This window comes from Curcuma longa, chromosome 6 (genome assembly GCF_044706935.1).
Source record: "Curcuma longa cultivar G26 ecotype Majalengka, Jawa Barat chromosome 6, ITB_CL_G26_1.1, whole genome shotgun sequence".
In the NCBI taxonomy this organism is placed as follows: Eukaryota; Viridiplantae; Streptophyta; class Magnoliopsida; order Zingiberales; family Zingiberaceae; genus Curcuma; species Curcuma longa.
In genome coordinates this window covers 2,683,285-2,703,740 of record NC_133866.1, presented here as the reverse complement: position 1 = coordinate 2,703,740, position 20,456 = coordinate 2,683,285, and the positions used below count along the sequence as shown (strand labels likewise).

Genomic DNA, 20,456 nt, shown 5'->3' with positions numbered 1-20,456 from the left:
TTCTAAATAAAACACACCAAAATTCTATGCGGTCGATCAGATTCTGCCCTAACTTTAACGGACAAGATTCACCACCATTTGCTATAGATATCTCGCTCCTTCCATCCCGCCACTTCGCTGGCGGAGGGCCGACTCGCTGCTAGGTATCTTCTTCTACTCTCTTCCCTCTGACTTCTCGTCTTCAAATTTGATTCTATCGTTGATAATTCATTCGATTGTCTTTTCGTTCCTTGAGATCTATGCCATTTAGTAAATCTTGGAATCAATGGCTTCCTTTTACCTGCAAATTCAGTTTCAACTCCATTTCTTGCTAGTTTTAGTGGAAATTTTGTTTTTAATCTTATGTAGAGGATATCGATGACCATGTGTTGTTTGGATTAACTCTCTATCAATCAGAAACTTGTTAGTCTTTTTTTTTGTCAAGTTGTTGGATTTTATTCACTACTTATCGCCAAAAGGAAATTTAGTTGAAGATGAATCAAATCAGTTTTTTGTTCCCTGGATTTGTTGGAATGATTGGCTTCATCGTTCTAGCACTGTCGCAATTACCTTGTATTCTGAAAAAAAAAATGCAGTCTCTTAATTTTTATATTTGTCTATTGACTGCAGTTCATCTGCTTGGTTAACTTTTCCGGCAAGATAAGATGGCACCAAAAGGTACTTTTGCTTCTTTTTTTTGCATTAATTTGCAGTAGACTTTATTTTGAACCAGTATTGAAACATTGTCTTAATAACTAATTCAAATATTTTAAAATTTCATTTTATCTTGTATGAGCTAAATCATATGCCTTCTTCATGCCTGTGAAATTGTGGATAACTTAAAATATACTAGGATTTTTTTATATCACATTTAATGGATGCTTAGTTTTTACTTCTATCATGAATTATGATCAAGTGATTTGTTTTTGACCTGTGACTAGCATTTTTTTTCAATATTAAAGAGGAATTTTTATTCTATAAGTTGAGTCATTTCAAATTTCCTTGCTGGATCATCTAATGTACATTCTGATATTAGAATATTTCTATGCTTTAAAATGGTTATAATCCTGGTATTCGATCAAGTTGATGAGTATGTTGGTAATGTGAAAGCCATCTTACTAACAAGGCATTAATTTAGGAAATCGGTTTAATATGACTCTGAAGTAGCTATTAGTCTGTTTTTGTACCACAATAAATTAATTTTATTTGTTTTAAAATGCATACCGTTCATTCAATTTTATTTATTATAAGCAAAAAAGACATTTAGTTTAGTTGGTGGAACTTGATATTGAAGAACTACTGCAACAAGTTCTACCGCTTATTTCTTGTTTCTTATCCTGAAAATTCTAACAAGTAGGTATCATATGAAAATTGTAACATTTAAGATTGAAATGTACATTTAGAATCCTTTGTAAAGTGATTTTTGAATCAATTCCAACAGTCAGAGTAGCCACTGCAGAATCGAGGCATTTCTGTTATGTGCCATCTGCTATGTTAGTAATCATTCTTATGCAAGGAGATGTACTAGTGGTGGTTCTTTGTTTGTCATTGTCATTACCTTCTAAGGTTGGGTTGATCTATGATATAGAACATTTTGAATTTGTACTAGTTTCCTTAAGCATCTTATCTACATTCTTCAGCAAGTTGTGTTGAAATTAACAATATTGATCACGTAATTGGTTGGGAAGAGTTTTCCTATGAGGTCATTCTCTGTAGTGGAGTAAAGTGAAGACAATTTAAATAATTGTCTGGAAACACCATTGGCATAGCAGTCATTTTATATTATTGTAATTTTCCTTTTAATTAATTTTCTGTTTTAATGTGTGAGTAGCTACCTCGAAGAAACCTGATGATAAAGCACAGGCTGAGAAAGTTGCGAAGGCTGTGAAGTCAGGATCAACTCTGAAGAAGAAGACCAAGAAGATCCGGACCTCTGTGACTTTTCATCGCCCAAAGACCCTTAAAAAGCCCAGAAACCCTAAATACCCTAGAATTAGTGCTCCACCAAGAAACAAGTTGGACCACTATCAAATTCTCAAGTATCCCTTGACCACTGAATCTGCTATGAAGAAAATTGAGGACAACAACACTCTTGTCTTCATCGTTGACCTTAGAGCCGACAAGAAGAAGATCAAGGCTGCAGTTAAGAAAATGTACGACATTCAGGCGAAGAAAGTGAATACTCTGATCAGGTTTGTAAGGTTTCTTTTTCACATGCTTCCAGGCTAGCCTTCTGGTCAATTACTAATTTTGCATTTGGACCAGGCCCGACGGAACTAAGAAGGCTTACGTTAGACTAACGCCTGACTATGATGCCCTTGATGTCGCAAATAAGATTGGTATCATCTAAAGGCAATGATGGTGGCGAGCCTCTTGATCACAGCAGATTCATCAGTAGTTGGAGTTTAGAGTTTATTCTAAGAACAGTTTGAATATTACCTTAAATTTTTGTTTGATGTGTTGTGTTCTGTAGAAACTTTTGATAATCTTTGCAAAACGCCGACTTAAAAAAGGGTGTTTTTTAGTTTGGTTTCAGTTTCTATTCATCATAAAATCTACTAGTGCTTGAATTATAATTAATCGGGAATTTTGTAAAATGTTGGCCTTTATATTAGACGTTAGAAATTTAGTCTTTAATTGTATACAGCAAGTTTGGCTTTTACATAGCAGGAAGTAGAATTATTAGTATTAAATTGGCTCATATTGTGAATGCAAATAAACTTAATTGCATTCGTGTCTTTGTTCCATGTACTTTCAAAAAGCTAACATGATTTAGGGATTTTACGTGGTAGCATCTGTGATCCTGCATATTCGGCTACACTTATTTAATAAATGTTTTTGTCAAATCTTTGAAATAGGTTGTCACATCTTATGAATTGTGGGATAGGGATTTCAAACTTCCTCTATTATTTTTCTTTATTTTACAGAGTTATTTGAATTGTTTGCTTTCTTCATGGAATTTTGATTTTCTAGTAAAACACATTTTGTATACATTATGTTTATATTCTGTCTAACAATTCTATATTGTCTCTCGGCCACATTAGGCTCCCAGATTCTCTCCCTAAAAAGGCTCATGTTGAACATAATTTGTGTCACGAGACCTCTTCTATATTAAAAAAAAAAAAAAAAAAAAAAAAAAAAGTAGAATTTGTCATCTTAGCGGTCTCATACGGTCAGTCTCATGACCATCTAAAAAGGTGGAGACCTCTATTCTATAAGGAAGTTATCTCTTTGCTCGAACAATATTTATTTCTATATCAAAATTCATAAATAATATTTAATAAGGATATACAGGTTGTACAAACATAAATATGTAATATTTTATTTAATAATATAGGCAATGTTTCATCTCAAAATCTAATTCAATCATATTATGACATGACTAATAACTGAACAATGTCGAAATAACAAAATGTATAATTAGTCAACTATTCATATAAAACAAATTTAATGGACTCTATAGAAACTGCTTCCATAACTATCGTTGAGTATTTCTGAACAATCATCCAACTTTATTGACTAAACTTCGAAAATCGCTTCAAGTTTGCAAATCTAAAGGAAAATGAAAAGTAAGCACAAAGTGCAAAGTGGAGATACAAAAAACGTACATAAAAATATTATTAACCAGGGCAACACCATCAATTCTCATTTATCTTTTCCATATCATTCGTCTTTTATTTTCTTTTAATTAATATCCTCAGTTCTCATATTATTATCTTATTTTATTTGACCCCTCAATATGATTTCTTGAGTGGGTAAACGACATATAATTTACTCATCTAGAATGTGTCATTTAGAAAAAAAGGGAATGATCTACATTCCACTTAATACAAATACATCATGTATAAATGAAACAATATCAAAGTGAGCGACCTGCAATCCACTTGAAAAAGATGCATCGTATAACCGAGTGAATGATCTACAATCCACTCATGATGAAATTGCATCATAAGTATGTGTCTATACATGATCTACAATCCACTCATGACAAAATTGCATCATAAGTATGTGTCTATACATGATCTACAATACTCATGCTTGGGTGATGTGTCTATACATATATAGCTCGGGTGAATGATCCGCAATTCACTCAAAAAAGATGTATCGTATAGGCAAGGAGTGAATGATCCGTAATCCACCTAAAAGAGATGTATCGTATATACAAGGAGTGAACGACTCGCAATCCACCCAATACGAAATACATTATGTGAATGCAAATATACAAACACATACATAGAGTGAACGACCCGCAGTCCATTTGACAAAATACCTCACAAAATAAAATATGATGAATAACCTGTAATCCATCCTGTGAGAAAAATTTTATCTCAATATGATTCAAATTTATGCATGCCAAGAAAGACTAGAGAATTCCTTTAAGTTGTAGAGCAAAGCACTTTATAGGTATAAAGAATTACTTCATTTTTTATTAACTTGGTTGAAAAGTTATATATCTTCTTACGAGCATTAAGCTGAAACTCTCTTGTATGATTATATGACTTGTTTCAGTTATATGAATTTAATGAATACAATTCATTTATGATATTCATTTACTCTTTATTTCCTCATAATAATTCAGGTTATTCCTTTTTTTTATAAGTTTCACGATCAAACTTTTGGACAATCAACAATAGCTCGTATATGAAAAAGACAAGCAAATATGAATGATGAAATCAAACTATAAGGGTATATATATAGAAACATACAATATATTATAATCTTCTAACAAAATAAACTTATTAATATTTATTATCATGAAAAAAAATTTTAAGTTGATTTATAATAGAAAGTGGCATGTGAAATAACATCTTAAACCAAACAAAAATTAAAAAAATGATATTTTCATAGATTGGAATCCGAATAAAATCAATAAACAATTTATAGGCTACAGATAATTAATTTGCATCCTATAATATGAAAAGAAAATAGCGCATCCTATAATATAAAAGAAAGTAGTAATGTGAAGAGCTAAGAAAATTTGGACTATTGATTGAGTTCCAAATCCCTAGAAGAATCAAGATAAAGGAATCTAATTAAATTGTTTATCCATGTATAAAAGGAGATCAAAAGAGATAAGAAAACTCCACCTCAATTAAATATCCACTCGCGCTTGGACTGTTGGCAGCACTGCCACGACGTGCAACGGTGACAATGATGATGACAGGGAGCAAGGACAGGGGCAACGGCGACGATGACAGGGAGCAAGGACGGCAACCGTGACAGCAAGGACGGCGATGTCCGTGACAGCAAGGACGGCGACCGTGACAGCGACGACGACAACGATGGCAGGAGCAAGGACGACGGCGATGGCGACGACAGGGAGCAAGGATGGGAGGCAGCGTGAGGAGTTTGAGAGTGAGAAAAGAATATTAGGGTTTAAGATTAGAGAGGTTTTAAAGCAAGGAAGAAAAAGAAAATAAAAAAAAAGAGGGAAAAAGTCATGCTTTATTTGTATTTTTACATAAAGGTCTAACAAATTTTAAAATTTATAACTAAGTCCTTTTTAATTATTTCAAAATATAACAATTTGTAAGGCGATACATTCAGACAATGCATGAAGTTACTATCAACAGTCTCAGAGTTATTTTCTGTGCCTTAGCTAAGTATGATCCCTTTGTTAAACTAGAATCTGTTGGATCCCTTCAGTTATGTGCCATGTAGTTTATTTGCTTTGTTTCATCTTGAGTTCTGGATTGGTGATTATCTGTTCCCCAGGGCATCCTCATTCAAAGGGGCATGAGACTTGGTTAGAAAATGAAGTTGCATATATATTACATTTTTAGATTTTGTAATTAAATTCCTTTCCTCTTCTGTCCAGGTTCCTTCTAATTTAGAATTAGATGAGGCACAGAGAAAACATTCAGAATCTAGAAATTACTCAATCTACTAAATTGATAAAACAGAAGCCAATCACTAGCAAACTAAAGAATAAAGTCTAGCTACTCTCTCCATTTCCTCACTATTTTAAAGCCTAGCAACTTTCAAATCTCCTAAACCATGTTTATTAATTTTCCCTCCTTCCTTCACTCTTTCAACTTGTATATATATCAGAAATTTGGACCTGCAGCAAAAATCTCTTCAGCCAATTTCCCATCCTGACCAAATTTGTAGTTGGTAAACACCTCAAAATTCTGCCTGAAAAGTCCTGCCAGCTTCAGCAAAGTCTCCTTGTAGGCCTCCTTATCTGCCCACTGTGAAACCACACACATCAATGTATCAAGCATAAAAACCTCCTTCGCACTAGTTTGTTTTTTTCGATAGGAATGCAACTAAACCATTTGTTAGTAGCATCACAGCTTATACTTACAGTGTTAACTGGATCTAAAATCCCTGAAGGCACCCCTTCAACTTGAGTGGGTATCTGCAACCCAAAAACTTCAGTCTTCTTGTACTCGGCATTCAGAAGGCTACCCGAGTGTATGGCATCGATTATTTTTCTCGTATATCCCAACTCGAGACGTTTTCCAACACCATACCTGAAAACAAAAAATAGTTCCTTGGATCACACACACCATTGAATCCACAAGTATTATTTGGAAGATGTGTGAGAGACTTTACCTTCCACCAGACCAGCCTGTGTTCACAAGCCATCCTGTGGCATTATGTTTCTCCATTTTTTCAGCCAGCATCGCAGCATACTTGGTCGGATGAAGCATGATGAATGCGGCCCCGAAGCATGCCGAAAATGTAGCTTGAGGTTCCTTGATGCCATCTTCTGTTCCTGCTACCAGAGCAGTGTAGCCACTGATGAAATGGTACATGGTTTGAGCCAATGTGAGCTTGCTAACAGGTGGGAGCACACCAAAAGCATCACATGCCAAGAGGATCACATTCCTTGGGTGTGGACCTACACATGGTATCTTCGCGTTCGGAATATATTCGATCGGGTAAGCAGCTCTAGTATTCTCCGTAACCGATTTATCTTCGTAGTCTACCTCCCGAGTGTGCTCATCGAACACTACATTTTCGAGCACTGCAAGTCGATACTGATGATTAATGATATGATCATGCTCAAGAACAGAACACTTTTGCATAAGAGGAGGAGATTAAAGGACTATACCAGTTCCAAACTTGATGGCATTCCAGATATCAGGCTCCTTCTCCTTGGATAAGTCGATGCATTTTGCATAACAACCACCTTCTATGTTTGAAATACCATTATCGCTCCAACAGTGCTCGTCGTCACCAATGAGCAACCTGTTCTGATCAGTAGATAGAGTAGTTTTCCCTGTGCCTGAAAAACAAACCGAAAGCGACTAAAATTCATGACCGATGATTCGACTGAAGATAGGCTGGCGTTGGCATTTAACAATACCTGATAATCCGAAGAAGAGAGCAACATCACCATCTTTGCCCATGTTGCAGCCAGAGTGCAGGGAGAGAACTTGCTTCTTAGGCATGAGATAGTGCATCAGACTGAATAAACCTTTCTTCATCTCCCCCGCGTACTGCGTTCCGAGGATAACCATCTCCCTCCTTGCGAGGTTGAGATCAATGCTGGTGGAGGAAGTCATGTAGTGAGTGTAACGGTTGCAGGGGAACTGTCCAGCGTTGTAAATTGTAAAGTCTGGAACACCAAAATTCTCTACTTCTTCAGGAGTCGGACGAATGCACCTGCAAACACTCGAGTAATTATGCTATCATCTGTGATCGAAGAACAAGATTCATGTCTGCCATCTTATTTGGTTTACATGTTGTGCATGAACAGGGAATGATAGGCTCTTGCCGAGACGATTCGAACTTTGATCCGATGCTCGGGATCCCAGTTGAGGAACTGATCGTTCACAAAAACCTGAGGTGGCAAAATGAAGTCACAATTTACACATTAATTTTTTGTCTACCAGTAAAATTTTTTACCTTGTCGAGAGAGTTGAGGTAATCAACGGCCCTCTCCCTGTTCACCATGAATGTATGCTCATCCATCTCAATGTTAGGGGAGCCCCTGTACATATATATTAATTGCATTTAACCACGAGAATCAAGGGTTGGTTAATTTGATGAGATGTTTGGGTCTCTTACTTGCCCCACCACAGCTCCTCAGAAGTGGTCTCATCTTTGACAACCCTCTTGTCCCTTGGAGAGCGGCCGGTTTTGGCACCGGACAAGGTGGTCAAAGCCCCGGCCGAGGTAATGAACGAGCCCTTCTCATATTTGATGGCCTGTTCGTACAGCTCTGCATGCATAGAGCCATAGACACAGCACGCAATTAGCCAAACCCAAGGGATGGATAGAGAGATCGAGTTTTAGGCTGCGTACGTACCTGCTGGGGAGAGATTGTAGAGGATGTGGGTGAACTTGAGAGCACTGTCACTGACGCTGATGGTCGGCGTGACATGATGCACTCTGCTGGCTTTTGGGACCTCTGCGTTCCTGGCTGGGTCGCCTCTCACCAGCTTCGGCCCCATCTCACGAGTCAGGGACGCCAAGGACGCACTGCCATGTCCGAATGTTGTTAGTTTAAGAATCCTCAACTCAACTATTGAGATAGATATAAAAGCATCACTGTAATTAATGGATTCATTCATTTACCTGATGGACTGGAGTCGCTGCTTGTGGCGCTCCTCCTCCTCGGAGGAGGCATTGAAGGCCTGCTGCTGCTGCTGCTGCGTCTTCTGAACGGGGGTGGTGGGCGAGGACCTGCGCTTCTTCTGCAAAGAGTGGAGCTCGTCGATGGTCTGTGCCTTCACCGGCGCTGCGCTGTCATCGTGGCAAATGCCATGGTCGCTGCTTTGAGTGCGGATCTTCGCCAGCCCATTCGACGGCTTCGAGACGCTGAAGTCGCCGTCCGCCATCTATTTTACGATCGCAAGAGAGCAGATGAAGCGAGAGGGAGGAGAAGTAATTAATACAATGGAAAGAGCAGTCAGTTTATACAGGTGTTTGGATTGTTCCGAATATGATAAGGAATTGATTGGAAATATCTATCTCAAGAAAATAGGATCTAACGCATGCAGCAGTGACTCTTTCAAGATATGCTCTGCGTGTATAATTGGATATGATTTTGGGGACATTTTGTGATCTATGGACGGTCAAACTTATATTGGATCGACGAGTGACTTGGGATGAGGAAAAGGAGGACAATATAAATGGAATAAATTCATCGAATCGATAGAATTTAAAATTTTAATTTAATTATTTAACAATTTTATTTTATTTTTAAAATAATTAATTCAATTTGATTTTAATTTTAAAATTTTTAATTAAATCAAATAAATTAAATTAATTAAAATAAAAAAATTTATTGATAAATTTCTAAATGAGTGAATTATACATCATTAATTTAGTTTTCTACCGAATTAATCGATATTTTATCGATTTGATATTTATTTAAAAATTTAATCGATTCGGTTAATTTAAAAAATAAATAATAATAAAAAATCTACAACGAATACAAACGGATATTACCCTAACCTACAATGGACCCTAACCTACTATCTCATTTTTATTTAATTTTAATTATTATATTATTTTTTATAATAAAATAATTAGAAATCACGGGATAAAACTTTTTGCCCCGTGATTTCCAATCCCTTCACAAATATTCCCTTGATATGTGGGGATATTTTTTCAAATATCTCCTATTTGAAATGCCCTTAGGCACCCAGATTCTCTCCATAAAAAGGCTCATGTTGAACACAATTTGTAAGGCGATACATTCAGACAATGCATGAAGTTACTATCAACAGTCTCAGAATTGTTTTCTGTGCCTTAGCTAAGTATAATTTTTGTAAACTAGAATCTGGTGGATCCTCATTCAAAGTGGCATGAGACTTTCATAGAAAATGAAGTTGCATATATATATATTCAATTGTCAATTATGTATTAGCCCTTTCTATATTACATTTTTAGATTTTGTAATTAAATTCCTTTCCTCTTCTGTCCTGGTTCCTTCTAATTTAGAATTAGATGAGGCACATAGAAAACATTCAGAATTTAGAAATTACTCAATCTACTAAATTGATAAAACAGAAGACAATCACTAGCAAACTAAAGAATAAAGTCTAGCTACTCTCTCCATTTCCTCACTATTCTAAAGCCTAGCAACTTTCAAATCTCCTAAACCATGTTTATTCATTTTCCTCCTTCCTTCACTCTTTCAACTTGCATATATATATCTTAGAAATTTGGCCCTGCAGCAAAAATCTCTTCAGCCAATTTCTCATCCTGACCAAACTTGTAGTTGGCAAACACCTCAAAATTCTGCCTGAAAAGACCTGCCAGCTTCAGCAAAGTCTCCTTGTAGGCCTCCTTATCTGCCCACTGTGAAACCACACACATCAATGTATCAAGCATACTATAAAAACCTCCTTCGCACTAGTTTGTTTTTTTCGATAGGAATGCAACTAAACCATTTGTTGGTAGCATCACAGCTTATACTTACAGTGTTAACTGGATCTAAAATCCCTGAAGGCACCCCTTCAACTTGAGTGGGTATCTGCAACCCAAAAACTTCAGTCGTCTTGTACTCGGCATTCAGAAGGCTACCCGAGTGTATGACATCGATTATTTTTCTCGTATATCCCAACTCGAGACGTTTTCCAACACCATACCTGAAAACAAAAAATAGTTCCTTGGATCACACACACCATTGAATCCACAAGTATTATTTGGAAGATGTGTGAGAGACTTTACCTTCCACCAGACTAGCCTGTGTTCACAAGCCATCCTGTGGCATTATGTTTCTCAATTTTTTCGGCCAGCATCGCCGCATACTTGGTCGGATGAAGCATGATGAATGCGGCTCCGAAGCATGCCGAAAATGTAGCTTGAGGTTCCTTGATGCCATCTTCTGTTCCTGCTACCAAAGCAGTGTAGCCACTGATGAAATGATACATGGTTTGAGCCAATGTGAGCTTGCTAACAGGTGGGAGCACACCAAAAGCATCACATGCCAAGAGGATCACATTCCTTGGTTGTGGATCGACGCATGGTATCTTCACGTTCGGTATGTATTCGATTGGGTAAGCAACTCTAGTATTCTCCGTAACCGATTTATCTTCGTAGTCTACCTCCCGAGTGTGCTCATCGAACACTACATTTTTGAGCACTACAAGTCGATACTGATGATTAATGATATGATCATGCTCAAGAATAGGACACTTTTGCATAAGAGGAAGAGATTAAAGGACTATACCAGTTCCAAACTTGATGGCATTCCAGATATCAGGCTCCTTCTCCTTGGATAAGTCAATGCATTTTGCATAACAACCACCTTCTATGTTTGAAATACCATTATGGCTCCAACAGTGCTCGTCGTCACCAATGAGCAACCTGTTCTGATCAGTAGATAGAGTAGTTTTTGGGGACATTTTGTGTGTATAATTGGATATGATTTTGGGGACATTTTGTGATCTATAGAGGGTCAAACTGATATTGGGCCGCATTAGATGAGATCGACGCTTGGGATGAGGAAAAGGAGGACAATATAAATGGAATAAATTCATCGAAGTGATAGAATTTAAAATTTTAATTTAATTATTTAACAATTTTATTTTTTTTAAAAAATAATTAATTCAATTTGATTTTAATTTTAAAAATTTTAATTAAATCAAATAAATTAAATTAATTAAAATAAAAAAAATTTATTGATAAATTTCTAAATAAGTGAATTATACATCATTAATTTAGTTTTCTACCGAATTAATCGATATTTTATCGATTTGATATTTATTTAAAAATTTAATCGATTCGGTTAATTTAAAAAATAAATAATAATAAAAAATCTACAACAAATACAAACGGATATTACCCTAACCTACAATGGACCCTAACCTACTATCTCATTTTTATTTAATTTTAATTATTATATTATTTTTTATAATAAAATAATTAGAAATCACGGGCCAAAACTTTTTACCCCGTGATTTCCAATCCCTTCACAAATATTCCCTTAATATGTGGGGATATTTTTTCAAATATCCCCTATTAGAAATGCCCTTAGGCACCGAGATTCTCTCCATAAAAAGGCTCATGTTGAACACAATTTGTAAGGCGATACATTCAGACAATGAATGAAGTTACTATAAACAGTCTCAGAATTGTTTTCTGTGCCTTAGCTAAGTATAATTTTTGTAAACTAGAATCTGGTGGATCCTCATTCAAAGTGGCATGAGACTTTCTTAGAAAATGAAGTTGCATATATATATTCAATTGTCAATTATGTATTAGCCCTTTCTATATTACATTTTTAGATTTTGTAATTAAATTCCTTTCCTCTTCTGTCCTGGTTCCTTCTAATTTAGAATTAGATGAGGCACATAGAAAACATTCAGAATTTAGAAATTACTCAAATCTACTAAATTGATAAAACAGAAGACAATCACTAGCAAACTAAAGAAAAAAGTCTAGCTACTCTCTCCATTTCCTCACTATTCTAAAGCCTAGCAACTTTCAAATCTCCTAAACCATGTTTATTCATTTTCCTCCTTCCTTCACTCTTTCAACTTGCATATATATCTCAGAAATTTGGCCCTGCAGCAAAAATCTCTTCAGCCAATTTCTCATCCTGACCAAACTTGTAGTTGGCAAACACCTCAAAATTCTGCCTGAAAAGACCTGCCAGCTTCAGCAAAGTCTCCTTGTAGGCCTCCTTATCTGCCCACTGTGAAACCACACACATCAATGTATCAAGCATACTATAAAAACCTCCTTCGCACTAGTTTGTTTTTTTCGATAGGAATGCAACTAAACCATTTGGTAGCATCACAACTTATACTTACAGTGTTAACTGGATCTAAAATCCCTGAAGGCACCCCTTCAACTTGAGTGGGTATCTGCAACCCAAAAACTTCAGTCTTCTTGTACTCGACATTCAGAAGGTTACCCGAGTGTATGGCATCGATTATTTTTCTGGTATATCCCAACTCGAGACGTTTTCCAACACCATACCTGAAAACAAAAAATAGTTCCTTGGATCACACACACCATTGAATCCACAAGTATTATTTGGAAGATGTGTGAGAGATTTCACCTTCCACCAGACCAGCCTGTGTTCACAAGCCATCCTGTGGCATTATGTTTCTCCATTTTTTCAGCCAGCATTGCAGCATACTTGGTCGGATGAAGCATGATGAATGCGGCCCCGAAGCATGCCGAAAATGTAGCTTGAGGTTCCTTGATGCCATCTTCTGTTCCTGCTACCAGAGCAGTGTAGCCACTGATGAAATGGTACATGGTTTGAGCCAATGTGAGCTTGCTAACAGGTGGGAGCACACCAAAAGCATCACATGCCAAGAGGATCACATTCCTTGGGTGTGGACCTACACATGGTATCTTCGCGTTCGGTATATATTCGATCGGGTAAGCAGCTCTAGTATTCTCCGTAACCGATTTATCTTCGTAGTCTACCTCCCGAGTGTGCTCATCGAACACTACATTTTCGAGCACTGCAAGTCGATACTGATGATTAATGATATGATCATGCTTAAGAACAGAACACTTTTGCATAAGAGGAGGAGATTAAAGGACTATACCAGTTCCAAACTTGATGGCATTCCAGATATCAGGTTCCTTCTCCTTGGATAAGTCGATGCATTTTGCATAACAACCACCTTCTATGTTTGAAATACCATTATCGCTCCAACAGTGCTCGTCGTCACCAATGAGCAACCTGTTCTGATCAGTAGATAGAGTAGTTTTCCCTGTGCCTGAAAACAAACCGAAAGCGACTAAAATTCATGACCGATCATCCGAAGGAAGATAGGCTGGCGTTGGCATTTAACAATACCTGATAATCCGAAGAAGAGAGCAACATCACCATCTTTGCCCATGTTGCAGCCAGAGTGCAGGGAGAGAACTTGTTTCTTAGGCATGAGATAGTGCATCAGACTGAATAAACCTTTCTTCATCTCCCCCGCGTACTGCGTTCCGAGGATAACCATCTCCCTCCTTGCGAGGTTGAGATCAATGCTGGTGGAGGAAGTCATGTAGTGAGTGTAACGGTTGCAGGGGAACTGTCCAGCGTTGTAAATTGTAAAGTCTGGAACACCAAAATTCTCTACTTCTTCCGGAGTCGGACGAATGCACCTGCAAACACTCGAGTAATTATGCTCTCATCTGTGATCGAAGAACAAGATTCATGTCTGCCATCTTATTTTCTCATTTTGGTTTACATGTTGTGCATGAACAGGGAATGATAGGCTCTTGCCGAGACGATTCGAACTTTGATCCGATGCTCGGGATCCCAGTTGAGGAACTGATCGTTCACAAAAACCTGAGGGTGCCAAAATGAAGTCACATTAATTTTTTGTCTACCAGTAAATTTTTTTTAAAAAAAGTACCTTGTCGAGCGAGTTGAGGTAATCAACGGCCCTCTCCCTGTTCACCATGAATGTATGCTCATCCATCTCAATGTTAGGGGAGCCCCTGTACATATCCAACTATATATTAATTGCATTTAACCACAAGAATCAAGGGTTGGTTAATTTGATGAGATGTTTTGGGTCTCTTACTTGCCCCACCACAGCTCCTCAGAAGTGGTCTCATCTTTGACAACCCTCTTGTCCCTTGGAGAGCGGCCGGTTTTGGCACCGGACAAGGTGGTCAAAGCCCCGGCCGAGGTAATGAACGAGCCCTTCTCATATTTGATGGCCTGTTCGTACAGCTCTGCATGCATAGAGCCATAGACACAGCACGCAATTAGCCAAACCCAACAGATACAGAGAGTTTTATAGCTGCGTACGTACCTGCTGGGGAGAGATTGTAGAGGATGTGTGTGAACTTGAGAGCACTGTCACTGCCGCTGATGGTCGGCGTGACATGATGCACTCTGCTGGCTTTTGGGACCTCTGCGTTCCTGGCTGGGTAGCCTCTCACCAGCTTCGGCCCCATCTCACGAGTCAGGGACGCCAAGGACGCACTGCCATGTCCGAATGTGGTTTAAGAATCCTCAACTCAACTATTGAGATAGATAAAAAACCATCACTGTAATTAATGGATTCATTCATTTACCTGATGGACTGGAGTCGCTGCTTGTGGCGCTCCTCCTCCTCGGAGGCGGCAATGAAGGCCTGCTGCTGCTGCTGCGTCTTCTGAACGGGGGTGGTGGGCGAGGACCTGCGCTTCTTCTGCAAAGAGTGGAGCTCGTCGATGGTCTGTGCCTTTACCGGTGCTGCGCTGTCATCGTGGCAAATGCCATGGTCGCTGCTTTGAGTGCGGATCTTCGCCAGCCCATTCGACGGCTTCGAGACGCTGAAGTCGCCGTCCGCCATCTATTTTACGATCGCAAGAGAGCAGATGAAGCGAGAGGGAGGAGAAGTAATTAATACAATGGAAGGCTAGCAGTCAATTTATATAGGTGTTTGGACTGTTCCAAATATGATAAGGAATTGATTGGAAATATCTATATCGAGAAAATAGGATCTAACGCATGCAGCGTTGACTCTTTCAAGATATGCTTTGTGTGTATAATTGGATAAGATTTTGGGGAATAAATTAATCGAATCGATCGAATTTAAAATTTTAATTTAATTATTTAATAATTTTATTTTTTTTAAAAAAAATAATTAATTCAATTTGATTTTAATTTTAAAATGTTTAATTAAATTAAATTAATTAAAATAAAAAAAATAATTGATAAATTTCTAAATAAGTAAATTATACATCATTAATTTAGTTTTCTACCGAATTAATCGATATTTTATCGATTTGATATTTATTTAAAAATTTAATCGATTCGGTTAATTTAAAAAAATTCAGTTTAATTTTGATTTCGATTAATTTGATTCATTTTAATTAAATACTCAAACTCTAATTTTTTGGAGGAACTCGCTCACTAACTCTTTTAGTTTGTTTACTAACAATTAAAATTGAGCCTTATTGAGGGCTTCTAAATCATAAGTAAAGGCTGATTTTTAAATTTAGTGTGTATCCATTGATCTACTCTAATGCAAACCAAATCTTAAATTAGTATCTTAGTCTATTTCACACTTTTATTAATCTCATGAGAATCAACACTCACACAAAAAATCAATTTATAAAAAACTAATTTCAATTAATGATCTATTTATTTGTGATCTTGTTCTTTCAAAGAGGCTTTTCAATATCATCTATAAAGTGAGAAGAACAAAATGATAATTGTTTTTTTTAAATAATAATAATAAAAGTTTATATATTATGGAGAGTTAAACAATGATAACAAAATGATAGGTGTATTTAGAAAACTAAACAAAAATTAAAGGGTTAGAATGAAATTTTCTTTGCTTAAAAATTAAGAGGGAGAAGATTTATGTAATTGTTTTTTCATAATCGTAACCTACCCAATTTCAACGATAAGTTTTTTCAATCTTTCCCCTGGCCAACAATGTTTACAAAGAAAAAACAAACAAAAAGATAAAGGAAATTAATTTATTAATGTAAGCGGTTTGGCTCGGTCTTTCACTAAAACCGGGCGTTCTCGAACCCATGGAGATCGCTGACCCGGTTCATCGATTTGCGCATGATGGCCACCTTGGCGAGCTGCTCGGCGGCGCGCCAAGCTGACGTCGGCGTCAGGGCCTCCCCCCGCACCTCCGCCGGAGCTTCTCTCCGCCGCCTCTGCCTCCCCGACGGAGAGATCGCTTCTTCCCGAGGCTGATCATGGTAACGCTGGTGCTGCGCAAGGCAGCGCCGTCGCTGCTGTAGCTCGGCGAGCTCCGCGTCCAGGTTGCGGATGAGCTGGTGGTCCTCGAATCCTGAAGCCGATTGATGCAGCAAGGCGCGGGCGGAGGAGAGCAGGTGGTGAGCGGTGGCGTAGTCCGAGAGCTCGGTGAGGCGGTGCGACTCGGTCACTGCCCGTGTTGAGACGAAGACGTTGCGGAGCCTCAGAGAGGCTTCGCCGAGTTCTGGACAGAGGGGCGGCAGCAGAAGCACCTGATCCTCCGGGAATGAGAGATCGTGGGTGGCTGGATCGCGGTAGCTGCACTTGGCAGTCAACCGGTGATGGTCGTCGGGTCTCTCCCCTACCGCGGGAAAGGGCACTCGCAGCTCCACCAAAAGCTCCCTCTCCTCCTCTGCGTAAAGATCCCCCAGGCGGAGAACAGAGCCCTCTGGTCCAATAGCCACATCGCTGCAACCACCGGTGGAGGGATACATGGCGCAGATTTCGCCAGATGGGAACACGAGTTGGAGGCGGACGTCCTGCATCACCACCGACACGAGACCGCCGACGCACTTAATGAAAGCGCCTTCCGACGGCACCTGGCTCCTCTGAAATGGCTCCTTAGTTCCGTTGGCATCTTCGAGGGGAATTTCCAGATGCGCGAAGCGAGTGGTGGCGACGGCTGTGGTTGTTGTCGACAGAGAATGCGGACGGAGATTGCCGCCCCCGGTGCCGCGAGGCGAGTGTGAGGGCTTATCGTTAATGTGGATGTTGCTTTCCTTGGGCTGCTCTTGGCCGCGTAGGTGTTGCTGCTGGACGGCATCGGAGAGGAGCATGATGGTGGCCACCGGGTTGCGCTCTCGGCGGTCCTCCAGAACCTTGGTAGCCTTCCTGAGTGCGTCACCGACGCTGGTGCCACCAGCTGCAGCGGCAGCTCCGATCTCACCCACCACGACGAGCCTCTCGACGATCTGCCGGGCGGCGCGCTGGCCCTGCCTCGACATCCGCCGGAGAGGGAAGAGCCTCTTCGCGCCCGCGGAGGCCGAGAAGGCGACCATTGAGAGCCGGTCGGCGGGGCCCAACGACGAAACCAGCAGCAGCATCGCGCGCTTAAGCATCTGGAGCTTCTCCCCCGTCATGCCTTGGCTCACGTCCAGCACCGTAACCAGGTCGATCGGGGCGCGACCGCTGGTCTGGTCGAGGAGTGCAGCTGACCGCAGCGGCGGCGCTTTCACCTTGATCGCCACCACGTATGTCCGGTGGCGCCGCCCCATCGATAGCAGAGCTGCCTGCGGAATAACGGTCACCTGAAGACCGCTGGAGCGGGATCTCGGCGTTGACTGATGGATAGGCAAGTCCTCTTCGTCACCATTCTCCTCGTCCTTGTCGTCCACGTCGACGGCTTCCGGTATGGGATTAAATCGTATGCCACCGGCTTGGTTGGCTCTAGGCGCAAGGAGCAACGGCTCGTCGTCGTCATATACCTTGGAAGAAGGCGCATCTGCGACGGCAACTTTGTTCGTACCAAACCGTTGCTCGCGGCCTTGGTCTGTGCCGCTTCTCCCTCCGCCGTCGGTTCTCCGATTGGGATTCCGGTTCTCCGCCTCACGAACCATCCTTCGCTCTGTGTCTTCGTCACGGCAGTTCATGGCCGAGAGGAAGGGTTCCTGGCGCCAGGCGGCGGAGCACACAGGGCAGGCGAGGCTGCTGTGGCTCCTGACGTGGGCGGTGATGCAGGGGAAGTGGAAAGCGTGGGAACACTCCGCCGTAAACACCGGCGTCTCCTGGCTCGCCTTCAGGCTTTGTGAACAAATCCGGCAGCGACTCTGCCAAAGAACAAGCTGCAAACTTTAGAATGAGAACAAAAAGCTGTAAAGCCAAAAAGCAACCCGAATGCCTTCCTCCATCATTCTACAATCAAATCTCACAGCCAAAAGCCAGGAATCTCTACGGATCAGATCGATTTAAAGAAAAAGAGGAACCTTAGAGAGGTGCTTGAAGAGGGCAAATTTGGAAGGGGATCTCGGAGACGAAGGGGTAGAGAAAGCCTTTCTACGAAACAGAGCGGCGGCGGCGGTGGTCGGAGTCCCGGATGCAGGCATAACCGCCGGTGGTTCCCGAAGCTCCGGCGCCGGCACCAGCCGCGGCGTGGACGGGTTACTGCCCCCTCTGCCGCCGGATAAAAATCCAAGCTTGGCGCAGCTCCTCGGACTGGGGCCAGGACTGAGCGTTGCGGCCCTCTCGGCCGCCATCCCTTCCGGCGCCTCTCGCCGGACCACCGTGCAGAAAGCTCTCCGCCACCCTCCCGTTCCCATACCTCTCCCCTCAGCACTTTTCTTCTCCTCCTCCACTGCAACTTAATTATTACCGTCCAATATCTCCCTTCTCTGGCCTTCTCTCCCTCTTTTGGACACCTCTTCCAGATCTGCCATTGCTATATATACTACAGCAACCTCATCATCGTCACCGTGGAAACCTAATAAATCATCTTCCTGCCACAGCAACAGCAGAATGAAATAATTAATTCGATACTTTTAATCTCTCTCTGTCTCTCTCTCTCAGTCTCTCAAATAAGCAACCTTATCAGCAGCTTTAAATTTCACCGCTGCTCTAATTCATTAATTACTCTACTTTGTCCAGACCTGGCGCGGGTAGGCAAGGGAGGCGCCTAGAAATGCCCACAGTAACGAAGAATTTGCACGTAAAAACAAACCATTAACTCGTAGCTTTGCTTTCCTCCCTGGATCCCATGAAGCTCGGCTTGCTCCAACACTGCGCCCCGGAGATTAAACAAACAATAAACAAGGCGAGTGCGGAGCCTGTTCGGTTTGCCACCATCACTGCAGCAGTAACAAGCTCTAAGCATGGATCTCAAAGTCAAAACCGTATCATACTCCACCTCTAGCATTCCCACTCCATCAGTAATCTGTCCTGGAGCAAATCAACCAGCGCCATTATTATTTTCTCTTTGCGCCCAACCACTCCTCCATTTTTCATTATTAATTGCATGGGACGTACTACCACGAGCTGAAACGGCAGAGAAAGTTTAAAATCTTCAATTAGATTTACTAAGAAAGGAAAAGTCAAATGAGGGAAGGGATGGTCATTGCGGAGTTCGATAATGGCAGAAGGTAGCAGAGAGCAGAGCCAGCATTTAATTACCACTGCAGAAGAGGAGAGAAACAGTGGTCTATGGGTCAACGGTCAACTCTGGTTTAATTTGAAATCGGCAAGCTTATCCTGAAACACCGTGCTACTCTCACCCATACCTCTCCAGTTTGGGTAGCAGTGTTTATTCTAATTTTGCAGGGGGTAAAATATAAATTGGCCAGTGTTGGAATTTTATTATTTCTATACTTGATTTAAAAGAATAAAGTACTTTTAAAAAGTTTTGTAGTGATCAAATTTCATTTGAAAAATTAAATTAAACTCTTCCTTTTTAGCTCTTGTAAATATAAGATTTACTCGCTTGTTAGCAAATATGAATATGATAAAATAATATAAATAATATAAAAATAATGCATTGCTAACTTATTGAGGATTGTGGATCATAAAACCAAAATGCTAGCATAGGAAAAAGGATGAATAGTACTTGATTTGAAAAGTTAAATACAAAGAATAAGCGTAGCAAATATGTACAATAATAACAGAAATCATAAATACTAATAAGAATAGTTTATGTAATTCAGATCCTATAATCTATTCCATGGCCAAGTGATTCATAGATTAAAATCAAAATTTTTACTATGAAAAAATTTCCTTTGAAAGAAATGAAGAAATCTCATATAAAATATTTTCTTATAAATATAAAATATAAGCATAAAGAAAATATTACCGGACATCAACACTTCAATTTCAGGATTTAGAGTTCATCGATCGATCGATAGATACACCCTATCAA

General features: G+C 40.0%; 4 protein-coding genes and 1 pseudogene across 5 annotated transcripts in view; 1 reads left to right on the top strand and 4 right to left on the bottom strand.

The window, feature by feature from the left end:
- Positions 1-2,514, top strand: part of LOC141830807 (large ribosomal subunit protein uL23) — a 43,621-nt gene extending 41,107 nt beyond the window's left edge. Inside the window, exons 1-4 of one of the 2 annotated variants that reach the window (XM_074718233.1) lie at positions 117-143; positions 610-657; positions 1,811-2,171; positions 2,245-2,514. In XM_074718233.1, the coding sequence (XP_074574334.1) occupies positions 645-657; positions 1,811-2,171; positions 2,245-2,329 (459 nt within the window). In that variant the 5' untranslated portion in view covers positions 117-143; positions 610-644 and the 3' untranslated portion in view covers positions 2,330-2,514. Of the gene's footprint in view, positions 1-116; positions 144-608; positions 658-1,810; positions 2,172-2,244 lie in introns of those variants that run through there. The other variant, XM_074718234.1, reaches the window with a different exon arrangement.
- Positions 2,515-5,890: 3,376 nt separating this feature from the next.
- Positions 5,891-8,771, bottom strand: LOC141830761 (phosphoenolpyruvate carboxykinase (ATP) 2-like). Its single transcript, XM_074718184.1, has 10 exons — positions 8,509-8,771; positions 8,240-8,412; positions 7,999-8,152; positions 7,837-7,921; positions 7,671-7,771; positions 7,295-7,593; positions 7,040-7,213; positions 6,538-6,952; positions 6,287-6,455; positions 5,891-6,170 (listed from the first exon to the last, which is right to left on the bottom strand). Exons 1-10 carry the CDS (start codon positions 8,769-8,771, stop codon positions 6,027-6,029), a joined length of 1,977 nt encoding a protein of 658 aa, XP_074574285.1. The 3' UTR covers positions 5,891-6,026.
- A 1,324-nt stretch (positions 8,772-10,095) lies between these two features.
- Positions 10,096-11,288, bottom strand: LOC141831113 (phosphoenolpyruvate carboxykinase (ATP) 1-like; annotated as a pseudogene).
- A 1,060-nt stretch (positions 11,289-12,348) lies between these two features.
- Positions 12,349-15,188, bottom strand: LOC141830772 (phosphoenolpyruvate carboxykinase (ATP) 2-like). The gene is made up of 10 exons (XM_074718200.1): positions 14,929-15,188; positions 14,664-14,836; positions 14,430-14,583; positions 14,259-14,343; positions 14,091-14,191; positions 13,706-14,004; positions 13,452-13,625; positions 12,950-13,364; positions 12,699-12,867; positions 12,349-12,580 (listed from the first exon to the last, which is right to left on the bottom strand). The coding sequence occupies exons 1-10, from the start codon at positions 15,186-15,188 to the stop codon at positions 12,437-12,439; spliced, it is 1,974 nt and encodes a 657-aa protein (XP_074574301.1). The 3' UTR covers positions 12,349-12,436.
- A 1,051-nt stretch (positions 15,189-16,239) lies between these two features.
- LOC141831024 (E3 ubiquitin-protein ligase WAV3) lies at positions 16,240-19,087 on the bottom strand. The gene is made up of 2 exons (XM_074718477.1): positions 18,538-19,087; positions 16,240-18,381 (listed from the first exon to the last, which is right to left on the bottom strand). Exons 1-2 carry the CDS (start codon positions 18,868-18,870, stop codon positions 16,357-16,359), a joined length of 2,358 nt encoding a protein of 785 aa, XP_074574578.1. The 5' UTR covers positions 18,871-19,087; the 3' UTR covers positions 16,240-16,356.
- Positions 19,088-20,456: the final 1,369 nt, after the last annotated feature.